This window comes from Coccinella septempunctata, chromosome 3, assembly GCF_907165205.1.
Source record: "Coccinella septempunctata chromosome 3, icCocSept1.1, whole genome shotgun sequence".
In the NCBI taxonomy this organism is placed as follows: Eukaryota; Metazoa; Arthropoda; class Insecta; order Coleoptera; family Coccinellidae; genus Coccinella; species Coccinella septempunctata.
The window spans coordinates 32407177-32421704 of record NC_058191.1 but is presented as its reverse complement, the minus strand read 5'-3'; the positions used below and the strand labels follow the sequence as shown (position 1 = coordinate 32421704).

The 14528-nt window shown below is 34.1% G+C and overlaps 2 protein-coding genes across 2 annotated transcripts in view; one reads left to right on the top strand and one right to left on the bottom strand.

Annotated features, from left to right (window-relative positions):
• Window positions 1-58: 58 nt before the first annotated feature.
• On the top strand, window positions 59-4611 carry LOC123309152 (C-type lectin 37Db-like). Its single transcript, XM_044892112.1, has 6 exons — window positions 59-303; window positions 957-1115; window positions 1836-1936; window positions 2016-2124; window positions 2691-2952; window positions 3737-4611. The coding sequence occupies exons 1-5, from the start codon at window positions 255-257 to the stop codon at window positions 2945-2947; spliced, it is 675 nt and encodes a 224-aa protein (XP_044748047.1). The 5' UTR covers window positions 59-254; the 3' UTR covers window positions 2948-2952; window positions 3737-4611.
• LOC123309151 (protein O-mannosyl-transferase Tmtc3) overlaps window positions 3837-14528 on the bottom strand; it is a 65512-nt gene continuing 54820 nt past the window's right edge. The window contains exons 7-10 of the mRNA XM_044892111.1: window positions 13443-14195; window positions 10524-10740; window positions 8011-8261; window positions 3837-5974 (exon numbers count right to left, since the gene is read on the bottom strand). Of these exons, the coding sequence (XP_044748046.1) occupies window positions 5465-5974; window positions 8011-8261; window positions 10524-10740; window positions 13443-14195 (1731 nt within the window). The 3' untranslated portion in view covers window positions 3837-5464. The remainder of the gene's footprint in view (window positions 5975-8010; window positions 8262-10523; window positions 10741-13442; window positions 14196-14528) is intronic.

Here is a 14528-nt window from a genome sequence, read left to right as displayed (position 1 = left end):
GTGACACGGGTTGACCCCTGTCTTCGATTAGATATCCGATGGTTTTTCCACAGAGTTCATAAAAGATTCAATATTGAGCTCATTGGATTCAAGATTATACATCTTTATTATTTACTACCAATACTACCTCACTTCTACTACTTCCGATATCGAAAACTATATAAAATAGAAAAAACACGAGAGGTATATTTAATTGTTTTCACAATATTACAGTAGAAGCAGTTTCTCCTGGATTATCTTCTTCATTATACAGCATGTTCAAATACATCATTATTTATTTTGTGTGCCTCGATATATTTACAGGTATGTGATAGCTTTCTCATGTATTGACTAAATACCTACCTAATGTTTATTTCATCAGGATATCTTCATCATTCAAAAACAATAAGCAGGATATTAAAATAGTATATTGGATAGTATATTGGAGTATATGGTCATTTTTATGCTTTAATCTTTTCAACAACGGAGTTATTTTATGATTGAGTACCGCAGTAATGCATATCTAGAAAATTACGAAACACTATGATGAGAATATAACGAATAAAATAATCATTTATAAATAATACCTTTAATAGGACCTAATTATACTTCAGCACCTTGGACAAAAATATAATACTACATCCTAATTCTGTTCTGGAAGAAAGCTGAATATGTTGACAAAACATATTGATGGTTTTTTAAAGGTTAACAGAACTTAATTATTCAATGAGATGTATTTCTCATTCACTTTCTCTCAGTTTTCAAAGATTACCTACTTCACGACCCCTCCGATATAAGCTCTTGAATTACTTTGTGAATTTAAGGTTATTTAATCTCATCTCAAGAGAAGTGTGGATATAATATTAATGAACCTCTTTGTGCTACTTGGTATCATTTAAAGAGATTCTGTATTACTATAATATATAATGAAATATATTCATTAATTGCATGAATAATAAAGAATAAATCTGTTCTAGGTTCATTTGCCAGTATTTCCACAGAAAAACTCAATACCTCCTGGTCCTTCAACAAAGGAATCAGAAATTTTGAAAATGTTACGATGCTGACATTGAATAAAAATGCAACGAGCAACGCTAAGGGATTAATTTTATTCGATATGGTGTGCATGCCTAAAGGTGAGCCAGTATTATTTGATTTACCGCCAGTTTCATAATAAAACTTAGATCCCCTTTGATTTTAAAGCTTCCTTTAGTCCTACCTACTAAGAATGACTCTAAAGGAAGCTTTGCTTGAAGAGCTTTCAAATTCAATTATGAAACTGGCCGTCAATAACCTTTCAAAAAGGGTATTTCTGTAATAACTTTCCAAGTCCACATTCGATAGTTTTTCCGAAAACATTTCAATTTTCTCTGATGATTCAGTGGCAAAATCCATTGAATTGCCTGAGTGAAACACTGTTAGGAAAGTAAGAAGATAATGACGATAATGTAGAAGGTAAAACTAACTAGCGTAACTAAAACTAAAAAATGCAGCATCTCTCCTTATTCTTAGATACTTTCACCTTCGATAACAAGAGTAACAGAAATATCCATGAATATTTTAAGAAATATTTCTTTGAACCAAATGAGGAGATTCACGTCAGGCAGGAGCTAGGCTTTAAAAAAACTCTTAAGAGTTGAATTTGCAACATGCCCAATCTACAAATTGCATAGGTTATTACATAAGGATATTGTATTGGATAATATAATTTATTGGTAGATATAGGTAATGTTTAGTTGATTTGACTTTATGAAAAAAATTCAGTGTACTCAGATTATCTTCAAGGTTTATTTGGAAGAATAGATATAGGTACGATCGAAATTATGTTCTTTGTATTCATTTTAGTTTTTTTTCAGTTGATCTGCCGAATCCTATTGAATTGCAAAAATCACAAAAGCCAGCGATTCCTTTGGTAGATCTGGGAGGTAATTCCTATTACTTTGGAATTTACTTCAAGGTAGGAAAATTATCTTCTTGAGAGTATGTTGATAGAGAGCCAGAAATACAACACATCATTTCACATTATTATTTTTAAGGCTAATATATTTAAAGCCATGCAGTTCTGTAGGCATCATGGAATGGATCTCTTAAGTATTGAATCTAGAGAAGAAAATACTGAAATTATGAACTACATCATTTCATACTGTAAGTTTTTTCCAAAATTATTCATTAAAAAATTAAATGTTCCGTTATTATCATTGAAATAAAATGATGAAAAAAATTTCTTGGATTTGGAAAGCTGGCATTGTATGTTGCTCAGTACGAGTATAACAAACTGCCTTTTGAATTATTGTCCCATTGAAGTTGGCTTTATATTATTTTGTGCTTCACCTTATTGAGGAATTTCCAAATAAATATCAATGAAGTTTAAAATGGACGCCCATTGCGATGTTACGATCATTCATAAATATTTGTATGAGTTTTGGTGAAATATACATGGAGAAGCACGGCTCAAAAAGTATAGAGGTAATCCCTAACGAATTTCATTAGATTTCACTCCCACTGTACATTTTACCAAGAGAGATATTATTTCATGTAGGTAAATATATTTACAGGAGTTCATAATTTTGAGGATGGAGATTTCGCTTTACATATTTTTTTTCCACATAGAATTCAAACTACTGAACACTATATATAATTGAAATTTGGAATTGCTAGCAAGAGGATTTGACTGCCATTATGGAAATAATTCCAAAAATTTTCATTTTCAGTTAACCATATCGAACATTTTTGGACATCTGGAAGTGACTTAGGTGAAGAGGGTCAATTCGTATGGCTGTCTACTGGAAAACCTTTCAATTACACCTATTGGGCTTCTCCCCAACCAGATAACGATAGGAATATGGAAAATTGCTTGGGATTCTGGAAAATCGGGGATAAGACTTATATATGGAATGATATGCCCTGTACGGATAATTTCCACTTCATTTGTGAAAAGAAAGATTGTAGTGGATTTTGTAAAAATTGAATTGAGTAAATAATTATATTTTTCAATCCAGATATCTTCAAGTTTCCCAATATTCTGGATACAATCAAATGGTTCCTTCGTCCTTGAATGTATTGATGCAGCAAGCATTATTCGATTTCGAATTTATCGTATACTCCTAAGACAGCAGTTTTATTGGAAAAAATAGACGAATTCAGCTAAACCATCAGCCAAAAAATTGAACACGATGTAAGCTCGCACATTTGGTAGAATATCTCTTCTCTTCAATTTGGGCTATCACAGCATGTATGCAAGTTTAAACTGAATAATTATGAGTTTCATTCATGAATTTTTCAAATGCACAGCGGAAACTATTCGAAATCATTCTTCAAAAATGAGGGTTTAAAATTTAAATCGCTTTATTTCTAGTTTACGCCTACTAGAAAATAAATAGAACAATGGCTTGTTTATAAAGTATCAGCTGTTGATTTACAGCCATCATAAGGCTTGTACTCACTGGCGAGTCTCAATAGCAACCGGCCATAAAAATCCTATAAAATTCACGACCTTCCTCGTTGTCGCAGACTTCATAGACAGCCATCTTTGTCTATCTCATCAAGATAGTGCCAACTTATGCAATAGAAACGAAACGCTTTAAATTTTAAATACCCATTTTTATTTTTCATTCTAATGTACTTTACTACTAATTTTATTTTTTGGGAAACGGTTGAAATGGCTGTTTCAAAATGTGACGTTTCATAGATATTTCATAAAAAATACATCATTTTTATCAAAAGGAGTATTCCCTATTGTGTAACATTCTAAGCATAATGAGTTCTTGGAAAACATAAACCTGAGCGAATTACTCAGAATTTTTCCAATCAATATTTCAAGCATTATTACAGTGGCTTCGCCATGGAAATGAAGCTCAGGTTGAGAAACACATTTTATTACAACGATAGGAATACAGTATCAGTAGTTATTTCATCAGTATAATCTTCTACGACAGTGGCAATTTTTGGGTAGGAAACAAAATTTGAGAGCAGATTGTCAGACTTTTTGTATACATATCTAATTTTTCTATTAGGTTATTTTGTTGGTGTCAAATATAACATTCAAGTTGGTTCACATAATTGAATGAATATTCAAAAGTACAATTATATAAGTTTTCCTCAATCGTCAATATCACTCTTCTCAAAGTTTCATAATGAATCATTTAAACGCATTTCTCTGCCATCTCACCCGACCGATGAGTGTAAAAAATAGTCAGTCGAATAATTTTTCTTCTATAACATAGACTTATACAATTTGTCGAACGTTAGTAACATAGAAAAATATTTATATCCTATATTACAAAATTATCTGCCTTATCAATAGAGTTATGTTTGAAGGCACCTTTACGTAATTAAACACAAAAAACTTTTTCAGCTGTCAGGATCTATTATCCACCAATGGCAATGAAAATTTCATGAGATGCTAAATATGTTTTGAATATTTGGCCACGTGGACTGCACTAAACTATTGGCTGGGTAGCCGTACACTAAAACACTTATTTCATAAATTACATTCAGTTAGTATTATATGAAGTATAAGTACTCACTAATCAATTACAATATAGACAAGACATCACAAAAAGAGGAATGTGAAAGTAGAATTGAAATATAAGGAATAATATCAAAATAAAAAAGATTCGACTTATCGTAAAACTATCATTTTTAGAATCACAATCTACATCACAATAATTTCAGAAAAAACATGCGTTGACTCAATCTTTGATGCTGCATCCACATCTCGAAATATATGAAATCTGTACTAATATAAATAAAAAAAACACTGAATAAGAATTCATTGAACGGAGTCTACTTATAAAAATAGGATGAAGAAATCTTAGTACATAGTTAGAATAGCTTGGTTATTGCTTCCTTCCAAGTGTAATGGTATCTATAATCATTGAGTATCCATTGAATATTTAATACTCAATGGTATATATTACCAATTTTTTAGGGTGGAAGCTAAATCATTTCGGTCAAGAATAATAAATAATGTCGGACTTGAAAGTACTGGTCTCAAGAGCCAGGATCAAAAAATGGTTCAAATGAAAGTTTTTACGTCTTCAGGGAGACATCGGAAACAAAAATTCAATCTGAGCTCGGAGTTTGATTACAAGTTCATTTCATTATCAGTTCTCGTGAAAAAACTTCCTCATCAAAAATCTAATTGACCTCAAAATCTAACTCCAAAGTCAGATTGAATGTCTGCATTCGATGAATATTCAGAATATTTCTTATGGATACAGCAACATATGGAACTGAAATTGTCAAAAAAATATGCTGGATTGAGTCAACGGAGGAATGTCAAATATCCCCTCATAAGATAATTGGAATATTTGGGAACAAGACTACCTAGTCCTCAAGAATAAAATGGGAAAAACCATATTTTATTCTGGGTATCACAGAATTCATACTACATCTAATGGCTCGTATAAAAAGTACTTCGAATAGAAATATAAATTCAACATTCTCTCGGACAAAGTGGAAAATCAGGAAAAGGAGAAAACAACTAAGACATACCAGAAGAAGGGTCATCATCATTTCTCGCGAGCTTCCTGTCACGCCACCTACTCGTATTTTGCTCTGTCTTATCACTTATCAAATCATTGAAGGGAATGTTATTGTTGACAGTTCTAGAAATATCTTGAACATTTTGTACGAAGAGCGGTTCGGTATTTACAACCCTGCTGCTATACCTCTGCTCTTCCGAATCACCAGAGACCACTGTTTGAGTTCGTTTTTCGGAACTATCAACGATTTTGTTTGACACAACTTTACTTTCTTCTCTAGTGAGTTCATGAGACTCGACCACCTTGTTGGGGTTGAGTTTCATCTTTATCACCTTGTTCTGTACGATTTGAAGGTGCCTCAATACGTAGTCTTCCTCAGGGGCCAGTTCGTGGGCCTTCTGAAGACACGCCAGGGCTTCCAGAAGTTTACCACGCTCCACGTGCACGACACAAAGGTTGTGGAGTCCCTGAATATTTTCTGGATCGATTTCAAGGATCCTCCTGTAGCACTGAAAAATAAGGAAGTTTTATTGGATTGATGTGGCCCATATGGTTGAAAATCCACCTCTAGAAACTGAATTACAGCATTTTTACTAGGCTTATTCCTTTAACTGCTATAGGTGTTTCGTTTCGATAAAAGCATTTCAGTATATTCTGAATTTATGAGTTTCTGGGATATCGAATGTTTTGTAAGAGTAATCAATTCAAATATATTTTTCAGAAAATGTGAGATTTATATTCGAAAAATAGGAATAAACTGCAGGATATCTTTCAAATAAATCACTACAATGGTCAGTTACGAAAACCGTTTTCCCGTATAGAAATATTTTATAATTTATAAATCTGTTCTGGCTTAATGATGTTGAGTATTGAATTCTGAAATTTTCCATTTCCTATTCGAATTATTAGATGTTAGAGATCATTTTATAATAAGGAATCAAGACTGTCAGTTGAATTAATATAGTGTTCACGCTCAAAGATGGCAACGGTCTAGGAGTAATTTGCTACAATATTTTCCACATTTTTTATACGCCGTTTTTTCTCGATTCATAATGCTTCCGTTGTTTTCGTCCTTAAAGTATTGAAATGATCATATGTTCCTCAATTGAAATTTGAGCACCCCATTATAAACAGCATTTTTTGTCCCCAAACATTTTTTGTCCGCAGTCGTCACTATAATGCGGCACAAGGTATGAGAGTGGCTATTGAGTGATTTTCGTGAATCAATGATTCAATAAAAGCATAATTTCCGACATATCTACAGGGTGAGTCTTTGGCTCGTACAAATATTTAACGGTAGATTCTAGAGTTAAAAAAAAACACCTTTTTCCTTTACCATTTTTTTCGAATCGGCACGGTTTATAAGATACAGGTTGTTGAAAAACCATAATAAAATGCTATTTTTAGTTCTATTTCACAAACGGTTTTATCGAATGAAATGAATTTTAAAATATAGTTTTTCATTTATTTGATGAATCTTTTTCGAACACAAGATATAACCCACGTCTTCCAGTTTTCTCATTATGACCCTCACGTACCAAAAGTTCAAAGAACCCAACTCTTGAAACTATGTTGGACGCTATCTAATGAATAGTTGAACGTTTTGTAAAATGAAAGTATTCCTCATATTTTCTTGTATAATGCGCCGTTTTCGTTTAATTTGATGTTCAAAAATCAAAAATTATCTGTGACATCTAAAAGAATTAGGTAGGTATTGTGGCTGAATACAACTCTGTTTAAAAGTTCCACAGATGTATGTATATTGTCACAGATTTAGCTAGTTATTCTGAAGGTCTTTATGCAAACTTAAAAGGACTATAACTTTTTATCAGGGCCTAATCGGAAAGAATTATATAGGAAAAAACTGTTTCTTTTGACTTTAAGAATCTACTGCTGAAATATAATATTTGTAAGAGTCAAAGGCTCAGCCTGTAGATATGTTTATTATATTTGTGAAAACTATTTATAGGGCCAATATCATCAAAATATAAACGAATAAAGAAATTTCTGACTTTCCGAGATGACAAACTGATTGAATTGAATTATTATGAAAACCCCATATAAATTAGAGGTTTTTGACCGATATTAATTTTCTCTTCTTGAACTGACCACTATAAAGGTGTAGAATCCTCTTAAGGTACGATTTATTTCGATAATACATCTTAACTTAACCTGAAATAGAGTGTCCCTGTGTTTTGTGGTTTCTTAACTCTCCATCGTCACTTCATAGACAGAATAGATGTCAATATTAGAAACAGTTTGTTTGAAATTCAATCTGACTTTGAGTTCAATGGAGTTGATGATTGATTGGTGAAATTGGCCCTCAGAGTTCGTCCGTCTGCATTGCTCAACAATACCTCATTCCATTCGATAGCATTGCTTTGTCGGTACCTAAATTCGTTATGAGTATAGCGCACAATTTCCAAACAATTATTGCAATATTAACGAAGCCAAACTCGCTTCCATTTGCAATGAACTCAGGTAAGACGAAGTGAATTAACAGTGTAGGTATATGGACAAAGAATATCAATTAAAGCGGACTCACGTTCTCGGCTGCGTCCAGATCTTTGATGTTATTGATGTAAATATCGCCCAGCAGTATAAATCCCTTGACGTGGTCCGGATGATATTTGACGAGTTGATTCAAAAACGGAGCGGCTTCCAGGGGCCTTTGATCGTCCGCCAGCAACAAAGCCAAATTAAACAAAGCACTCCTGAAATCTGCTTTCAGATGTACGGCTTTGCGGAACCAATGCTCCGCTTCCTCAATGTTCTTTTCATCCATCGCCAACATACCTGGGTGAATCAGGATTATCTTCAGTATCGGACAGAAAATATACACTCAGAAGAATTGATTTGTTGGGATTTTGAGCGAACTGTTCATGGGCATTAAAACAGTTCAGTTGTTTTGCGCATTTCATTTTTTGTTAGAGGATTATGCAGAGAATTAGAGGTGAGATATTTTTTGTTTTATATGGATATTTGTTGTTAAGTGGACTTTGCCACATAGTTTCCACAAATGAGGTTTTATTTTGACACGACTAGGACAAAACTTTGTCATCAGAATCACTTGAACTTGTTCGTTATTGTACAGGGTGTCTGTAAACAAATGCGAAGGATCTTGCATTCAATGAAACTTTTTAGGATTTTCACTTCCAATCTCTGAAACAAAATCAATTAAAAATGAAATAAAAGCAGGAGCAACTCGTTTATTTCATTTTTAATTGATTTTGTTTCAGAGATTGGGAGTGAAAAGCTTAAAAAGTTTCAGGAAACTTAGGGAGATGATTCCTCTATGAAAATAAGCAGGAGTAGTTCCTATAAGTTTTTTTTTTCGAAGTCGACCTCCCTTGCAAGATACAGCCTTTTTAAGGCGATGACAATTTGACAGTTTTCAATTTTTTAAAACGGGTTCTACATAACACTAAGTCATAAAACTATACATAAGAAGAAGCACTGAGTAAATGTTGCTCACACAAATTTTTAGATCTCTTAATTTTATTACTAGGGGTTGAAAATAACGTGGGTTTTTAGCGTTTTAGGTGTTAGAACTGCTTGTAAGCTTTTATTTATTCCGAGAAAAGAATAAACTTATCGAAATTTTGCAAGAGACCTTTCTTTCTTCAAAATTGAATGGGAAACCATAACAAAATTTCATTTTTAAAAGGAATTTTTGAGGGAAAATCATAAGGGGTATTTTCAACCCCTTCTAATAAAGTTATGAGATTTAAAAAAAATTGTGAGTAACATCTACTTCGTGCTTCATATAAGGTATAGTTTTATGACTCAGTGTTTCTTTAGAACCCGTAAAAAAAATTAAAAGCTGTCAACTCGCCATCCCCCTCCAAAGGTTGTATTGGAAGGAAGGCCGATTTCGAAAAGAATTTATAACAACTACCCCTCCTTATTTTCATCGAGGAAACGTCTACCTACAGATACAGATACAGGTACAGATACCCGTATATTCATAAACGAATTCTTATCATTCTCGAACTACTCTTTCTGATGGTGAAAATGTTCTGCACATTTAATTATGCATACTAAACATACATTCAGTCCCGTGAGAAATTATAATATTGCTGAATTCAACAGTAGAATCGATGCATTCATAGAATTCGCAAACAACGAATCTATCGTATTAAATTCATCCCCAATGAAACACTATGTTATATAAATTTACTCATCATGCTATCAAATTCTCAACCATAAATCAATAATGAATAAATTTAACTAGGAATCCATCAGATGGGTAATATGGTTCTAAAAATTGTAAGTCCAGCTTCCTATCGAAATGAGGATATGCTTTCATGGAGAGCCCAACAAAAATTTTATAACTCGCTGGTTGATTTGTTGATTTCTCACAAATCAAAAAAAAAGGAGTCGAACACGAAGAAAAAGGAGAATAACACTAATAGTATATTCAAGACTAGACAGAGAATTTCATGAGTTCAATTCGTTTCCGAGAAAATGCAGAATGAAATTATCAACACTGAAATTGCAAAACAAAATTCAGATAATAAATTTTCATATAGGTACATTGAAAGGGTTAAGAAAACTAAAGAAACCAATATTTTTGGGGTTTTTCCTGTTACATTGAAAATGTCAAAATTAATGTTTAAAGGATTTCCCACCTGTATATCTCTATAAAATTTTGTACCTTTAGTATGATTGAAGTTTTTATATGGGTGTAAGGACCTACCAGTGCAAAACTTCTTGTGTCTACTTAAATGCCAAAAGTCAATAGTGTCTATTCCTCTGAAGAAAGAATTTCAAGAAATTTCATCGAATGTAGATCACGAATCGTGATCTTGATTTCGTGATTCACGATGAGGAAAAAAGAATCACACCCAAAAACTGAGTTGTTGAAAAATCGCCGCATTTCGGAAAATCTACATTCAACTTGCTCAGTTCACACCATTTCTCTTCCCCAAAGTGTGGCGAACATCCTGAAAGAGTTTCCAAGAATTCCTTTGTATGAAACACGATGAGGCCAAATTATTTCCGCAGCATGATTGAATAGGGGCGTTAATTTTTCATCGTCTAGGCACAATCTCTTACCTAAATTGAAATGAACTCTTTCGCTAGTTGGGTCTTTGTTGAGTAGTTTCAGTAGACGTTCGCGGGCTATCTTGCGAAACTCCGGTCTGCCAAACTCTTGTAATAATATCGCCGAGTTCATCAGGGCCTGTTCGTGGTCTGGATCAAACTCGAGGGCTTTATCTAAATAAGCCAAGGCTTGAGAGGCTTTTCCTTGCTCGAGAAAGACGACGCCGAGCTGAAAAATGTCGAATATAATTATTACCGAGAAAGAGATTGAAGATGTGATATTTTACTTATTTGGTGTAAGCTTGGCCTATGATCGAGAATACTGTAATTGGACAAAGAGTAGGATGATACTTTTACATTTTGGTCGATGATAGATATGAATACATTATTATGTTCTCAACTTACTAAGACACTTTTTTCATTTTTCCAATTCAACTCGATAGAAAATAATATTCAGACAAATATGTGGTTGAATATCCTATTCTGTGATCTGTGATGAAAAGAAAGGTAGCACCTACGCTTTTATGAACTGAATTTGGAATTGACCACGCAGTGGACTTACCTGACGATGTGAAAAAATTCAACTAGAATTTGAGGAGATAAGAGTAGTTCATAGATTCGTTGAGTGAAAGTAGGTATAGGGTATGTAGAGATTGTAAAGTATATGTGATTGCCTTGTGTCTGTCAATATTTAAAATAAAATAAACAACAATAAGGATAAATTTAGATGCATACCACCCGCCGATATGAATATCAACAAGTGTTACGATCTGAATTGAACTAACCAATTTGACATCGTCAAGGCCCCAAATGGAGTACGCTCCATCGAAGAAGAGCAGATGCTGACCATGGTTTCGGTCTCATTTGACCTCATCAGATCAACATAGCACTTTCTCAGATGGAGAACGTTTGGAATTGATGGAACCTTATTCAATATTGGTACGCGCTACTGGGTACTATACATTTACCCAGAGCGCCACCCAATATGAAACGGTGTCCGATTCAATCCCCTCCAGATAGAAACCAAGACGAAGACAATAGCATATGTCCCATATTTTCTCTAATTCAGTACGCCGATTCGCTTTGCGAACAACAGACGTGTGACGAATTGAGAAGTCTGGGACCACGTTCAGATCACGGCAGAAATGATGCCAGTGGTACAATAATAATGGAATGATCACGCCTGAAGGCAATTGCCAAAAACTTTTATAATTTCAATTTTTCGATTATGTAGTAGTATAACACTGTTTGCTGTTTGGACCTAAAATGTACAAGATGGATGATCGAGTTCATCAAAATTAAATATGTTCATATAACAACCTATATTTTTTATTATTTCAGTGGATTCTCCATAAAAAAAAACAGGGGGGACTACCTAAATAAACCTAATAGGTACTAGAAATTGCAACTTTCAGAGTCATCGCGAAGAACAAATTGAAATAAGGGATAAGAGCCATTTAGAACTGATTGATTATGGTGTGACCCTAAATGAAAACTAAAATTTGAGGTTCCGATAAATATTTTTGACATTTTATGAATTATTTATGAATTTTCAACAATTCCAACAAACAATTTATTTTTCAATAGATAAAATTCATAAAATGTGAAAATTTTGGCGGAATATTGAATTTTTTTTTCTGTAGTCACAGGACAAAGTAGTTCTAAATGGATATTTTACGTTATTTCAAGTTTCTCTTCGATCACCCTGAAAGTTTTCATTTTTCAATCCAAATTGACCCTATAGTAAAAGAGGGAGTTGCCTGAGTAACCTCCTCTGTTTTTACGCAGAATCGAATGAAACAATAGAAAATATAGGCTGTAGTTCGAAAATCTCGAGTTTTGATTAATTTTATTCGACCAAATCGATGATCTTCTCCTAATCACCCTGTAAATTTTAAGTCCAAAGAGCAAACAATGTTATAATACTACGTTATGGAAAAATCGAAAATGGCAAAAAAAAATTTTTAACAATCCTCAGCAAAATTATTAAAAGAAGTGTGATTTTCTATTTTCATAACTTTTTTCATGAAAATCCCAATTACTCCTAAGTTTTCATCCAAGGTAAGATTGACTGTAGAAACTGCCTTCAACTTAGATATATAGCGATGCAAAGATTTACTAGGTGAGCAAGTTCATTGTCGAAAATAGCAGCACTCAAATTTTCAACACAAAATTATTATCAGTTCTCCACTTTAGTCTAATAGGCCATCGCTTTGAATCAGCCTGTAGAACTAGTGTCAAAAAAATTCGGGGTTTTTTATTTGTTCGGATTGAATCAATATATCAAAAAGTTATTTTTCGATGGCATCATAAAAAGACAAAAAAAGCTTCTTTTGAAACAAATTTTAGGGGTGGCTTTTTCTACCCCAGACAATTACAGTTGAACAAAATTTGTTTTGATTGCCTTCTCAGTCCCATAAAAATCTGACCAATTTAATTTCTGTCTGTTGTTTTCAAGGTGCCATCTCCAGTGAGCTGTATCTAATGTCAAGCAGATTCTGTTTACAAAAAGACCCACACTATTTTTTAAAACGGAATCACACCTTAAATTTTTTCGAAACTATTTTCTACACCCTGAATACTATAGTATATAAGGTAACATTCTTTTCGAAGGAATTGAAGCTAACATACCACATACCATCTAGTTTCAAGCAGATGCTTTTCAAAAAAGATCCACACTATTTTTTTAAACGGAACTACCCCTTAAATTCTTTCGAAACTATTTTCTACACCCTGAATACTGTAGTCTATAAGGGAACATTCTCTTCAAAGAAATCTAAGCCGACAGACCACTATATTTCGCAGGGCGAAAACGTCAAGAAAACGTAATAAAAGAAAAATAATTTTCCGAATGTTTTGGCACCCCGTATTCGGGGACCGGGATAAACCCCTTCCTCAAGCCAGATGATACAAAAAAACCCCATTACTTACGTTGTAATATATATCAGGATTACTGCTGTCGTAAAGCAGAGCCCTTTCGTACACTTCCTGCGCCTCCTTAGTCCTGTTCAGCTTGATTAAGATGTCGCCCCTGTTTATGTAAGCCTGCGTATAGTCCGCCCGCATACTTATGGCCTGGCGATACAGCATATCGGCCTCCTCCAGACGCGTCGAATTCTTCGATATCAAATTGGCCAAATTGACGAAAACGTTTAGGTGATTCGGAGCTATCCGCGCCTGGTAAGATTCCCCGGGTTTCGCCTTGGGTAGTAGGGATTTGGCGCGTAGATAAGCCTCTTCAGCCTCCTTGAACATCTTCAGATGATTGTACGTTCTGCCGACGTTTATGTGCGCTCCCACGTCGTCCTTCTGCACCGTAACCGCCGTCTTAAAGAATATCAAAGCCTCCTCGTACTTTCCCTGGCTCTCCAATGCGTGGCCGACGTTATTGAACAGCTTGGCGTTTCTCTGGTTCACTCGTAATCCCGACATGAAAACGCTGTATTCATCCTCCCAGTCCCAGTTCCGCAGATGCGTTTTGGATGCGTGGGCGATTATGAGGAGAGAAATCAGTCCCCAGCTGATTTTCTTATTCAGCTTTTCGTGCATTGAGCTCCAGCCGTAAGCTACCAGCAAACAAAATCCCATAGAAGGCATGTATAAGACCCTTTCAGCTACCACGAATCCCACGGGGAAGAAGAGATTAGAGGCTGGCAGGAATGGGAATACCATTAATGAAAGGCCCTGGAAGAAGGAAATGCCATATTAAATATTTTGTGCGGAAGTATCGGAGCTTTTTGTTATTGAAAAGTTTCGGATGGTATTATATGAATCGAACGAACTTTGCAATGAGTAGCCAACTCATAAAGTATTCATTCGCGTGAATGGGACGATAATGATCAATAAAAATTATACAGTATGTTCCACTGTAAAGTGGAAAAATATACATATTCGAGTAGTTGAGATCGAGAGAAACATTTTAGCCTTATGATATTTATATACATTGTATGCGAAGCCAAAAAATTCATAAAAATTTATAAGAATATTCGAGACTTAACCGATACTTGTGATCCCCGC

Bases quoted from the DNA above. Each gene is read 5' to 3' on its own strand.
- LOC123309152 (XM_044892112.1), top strand. From the start codon at position 255: ATGTTCAAATACATCATTATTTATTTTGTGTGCCTCGATATATTTACA. The intron at 1,116-1,835 runs GTGAGCCAGTAT...GTTTTTTTTCAG, and splicing joins TATGGTGTGCATGCCTAAAG to TTGATCTGCCGAATCCTATT. The intron at 1,937-2,015 runs GTAGGAAAATTA...ATTATTTTTAAG, and splicing joins ACTTTGGAATTTACTTCAAG to GCTAATATATTTAAAGCCAT.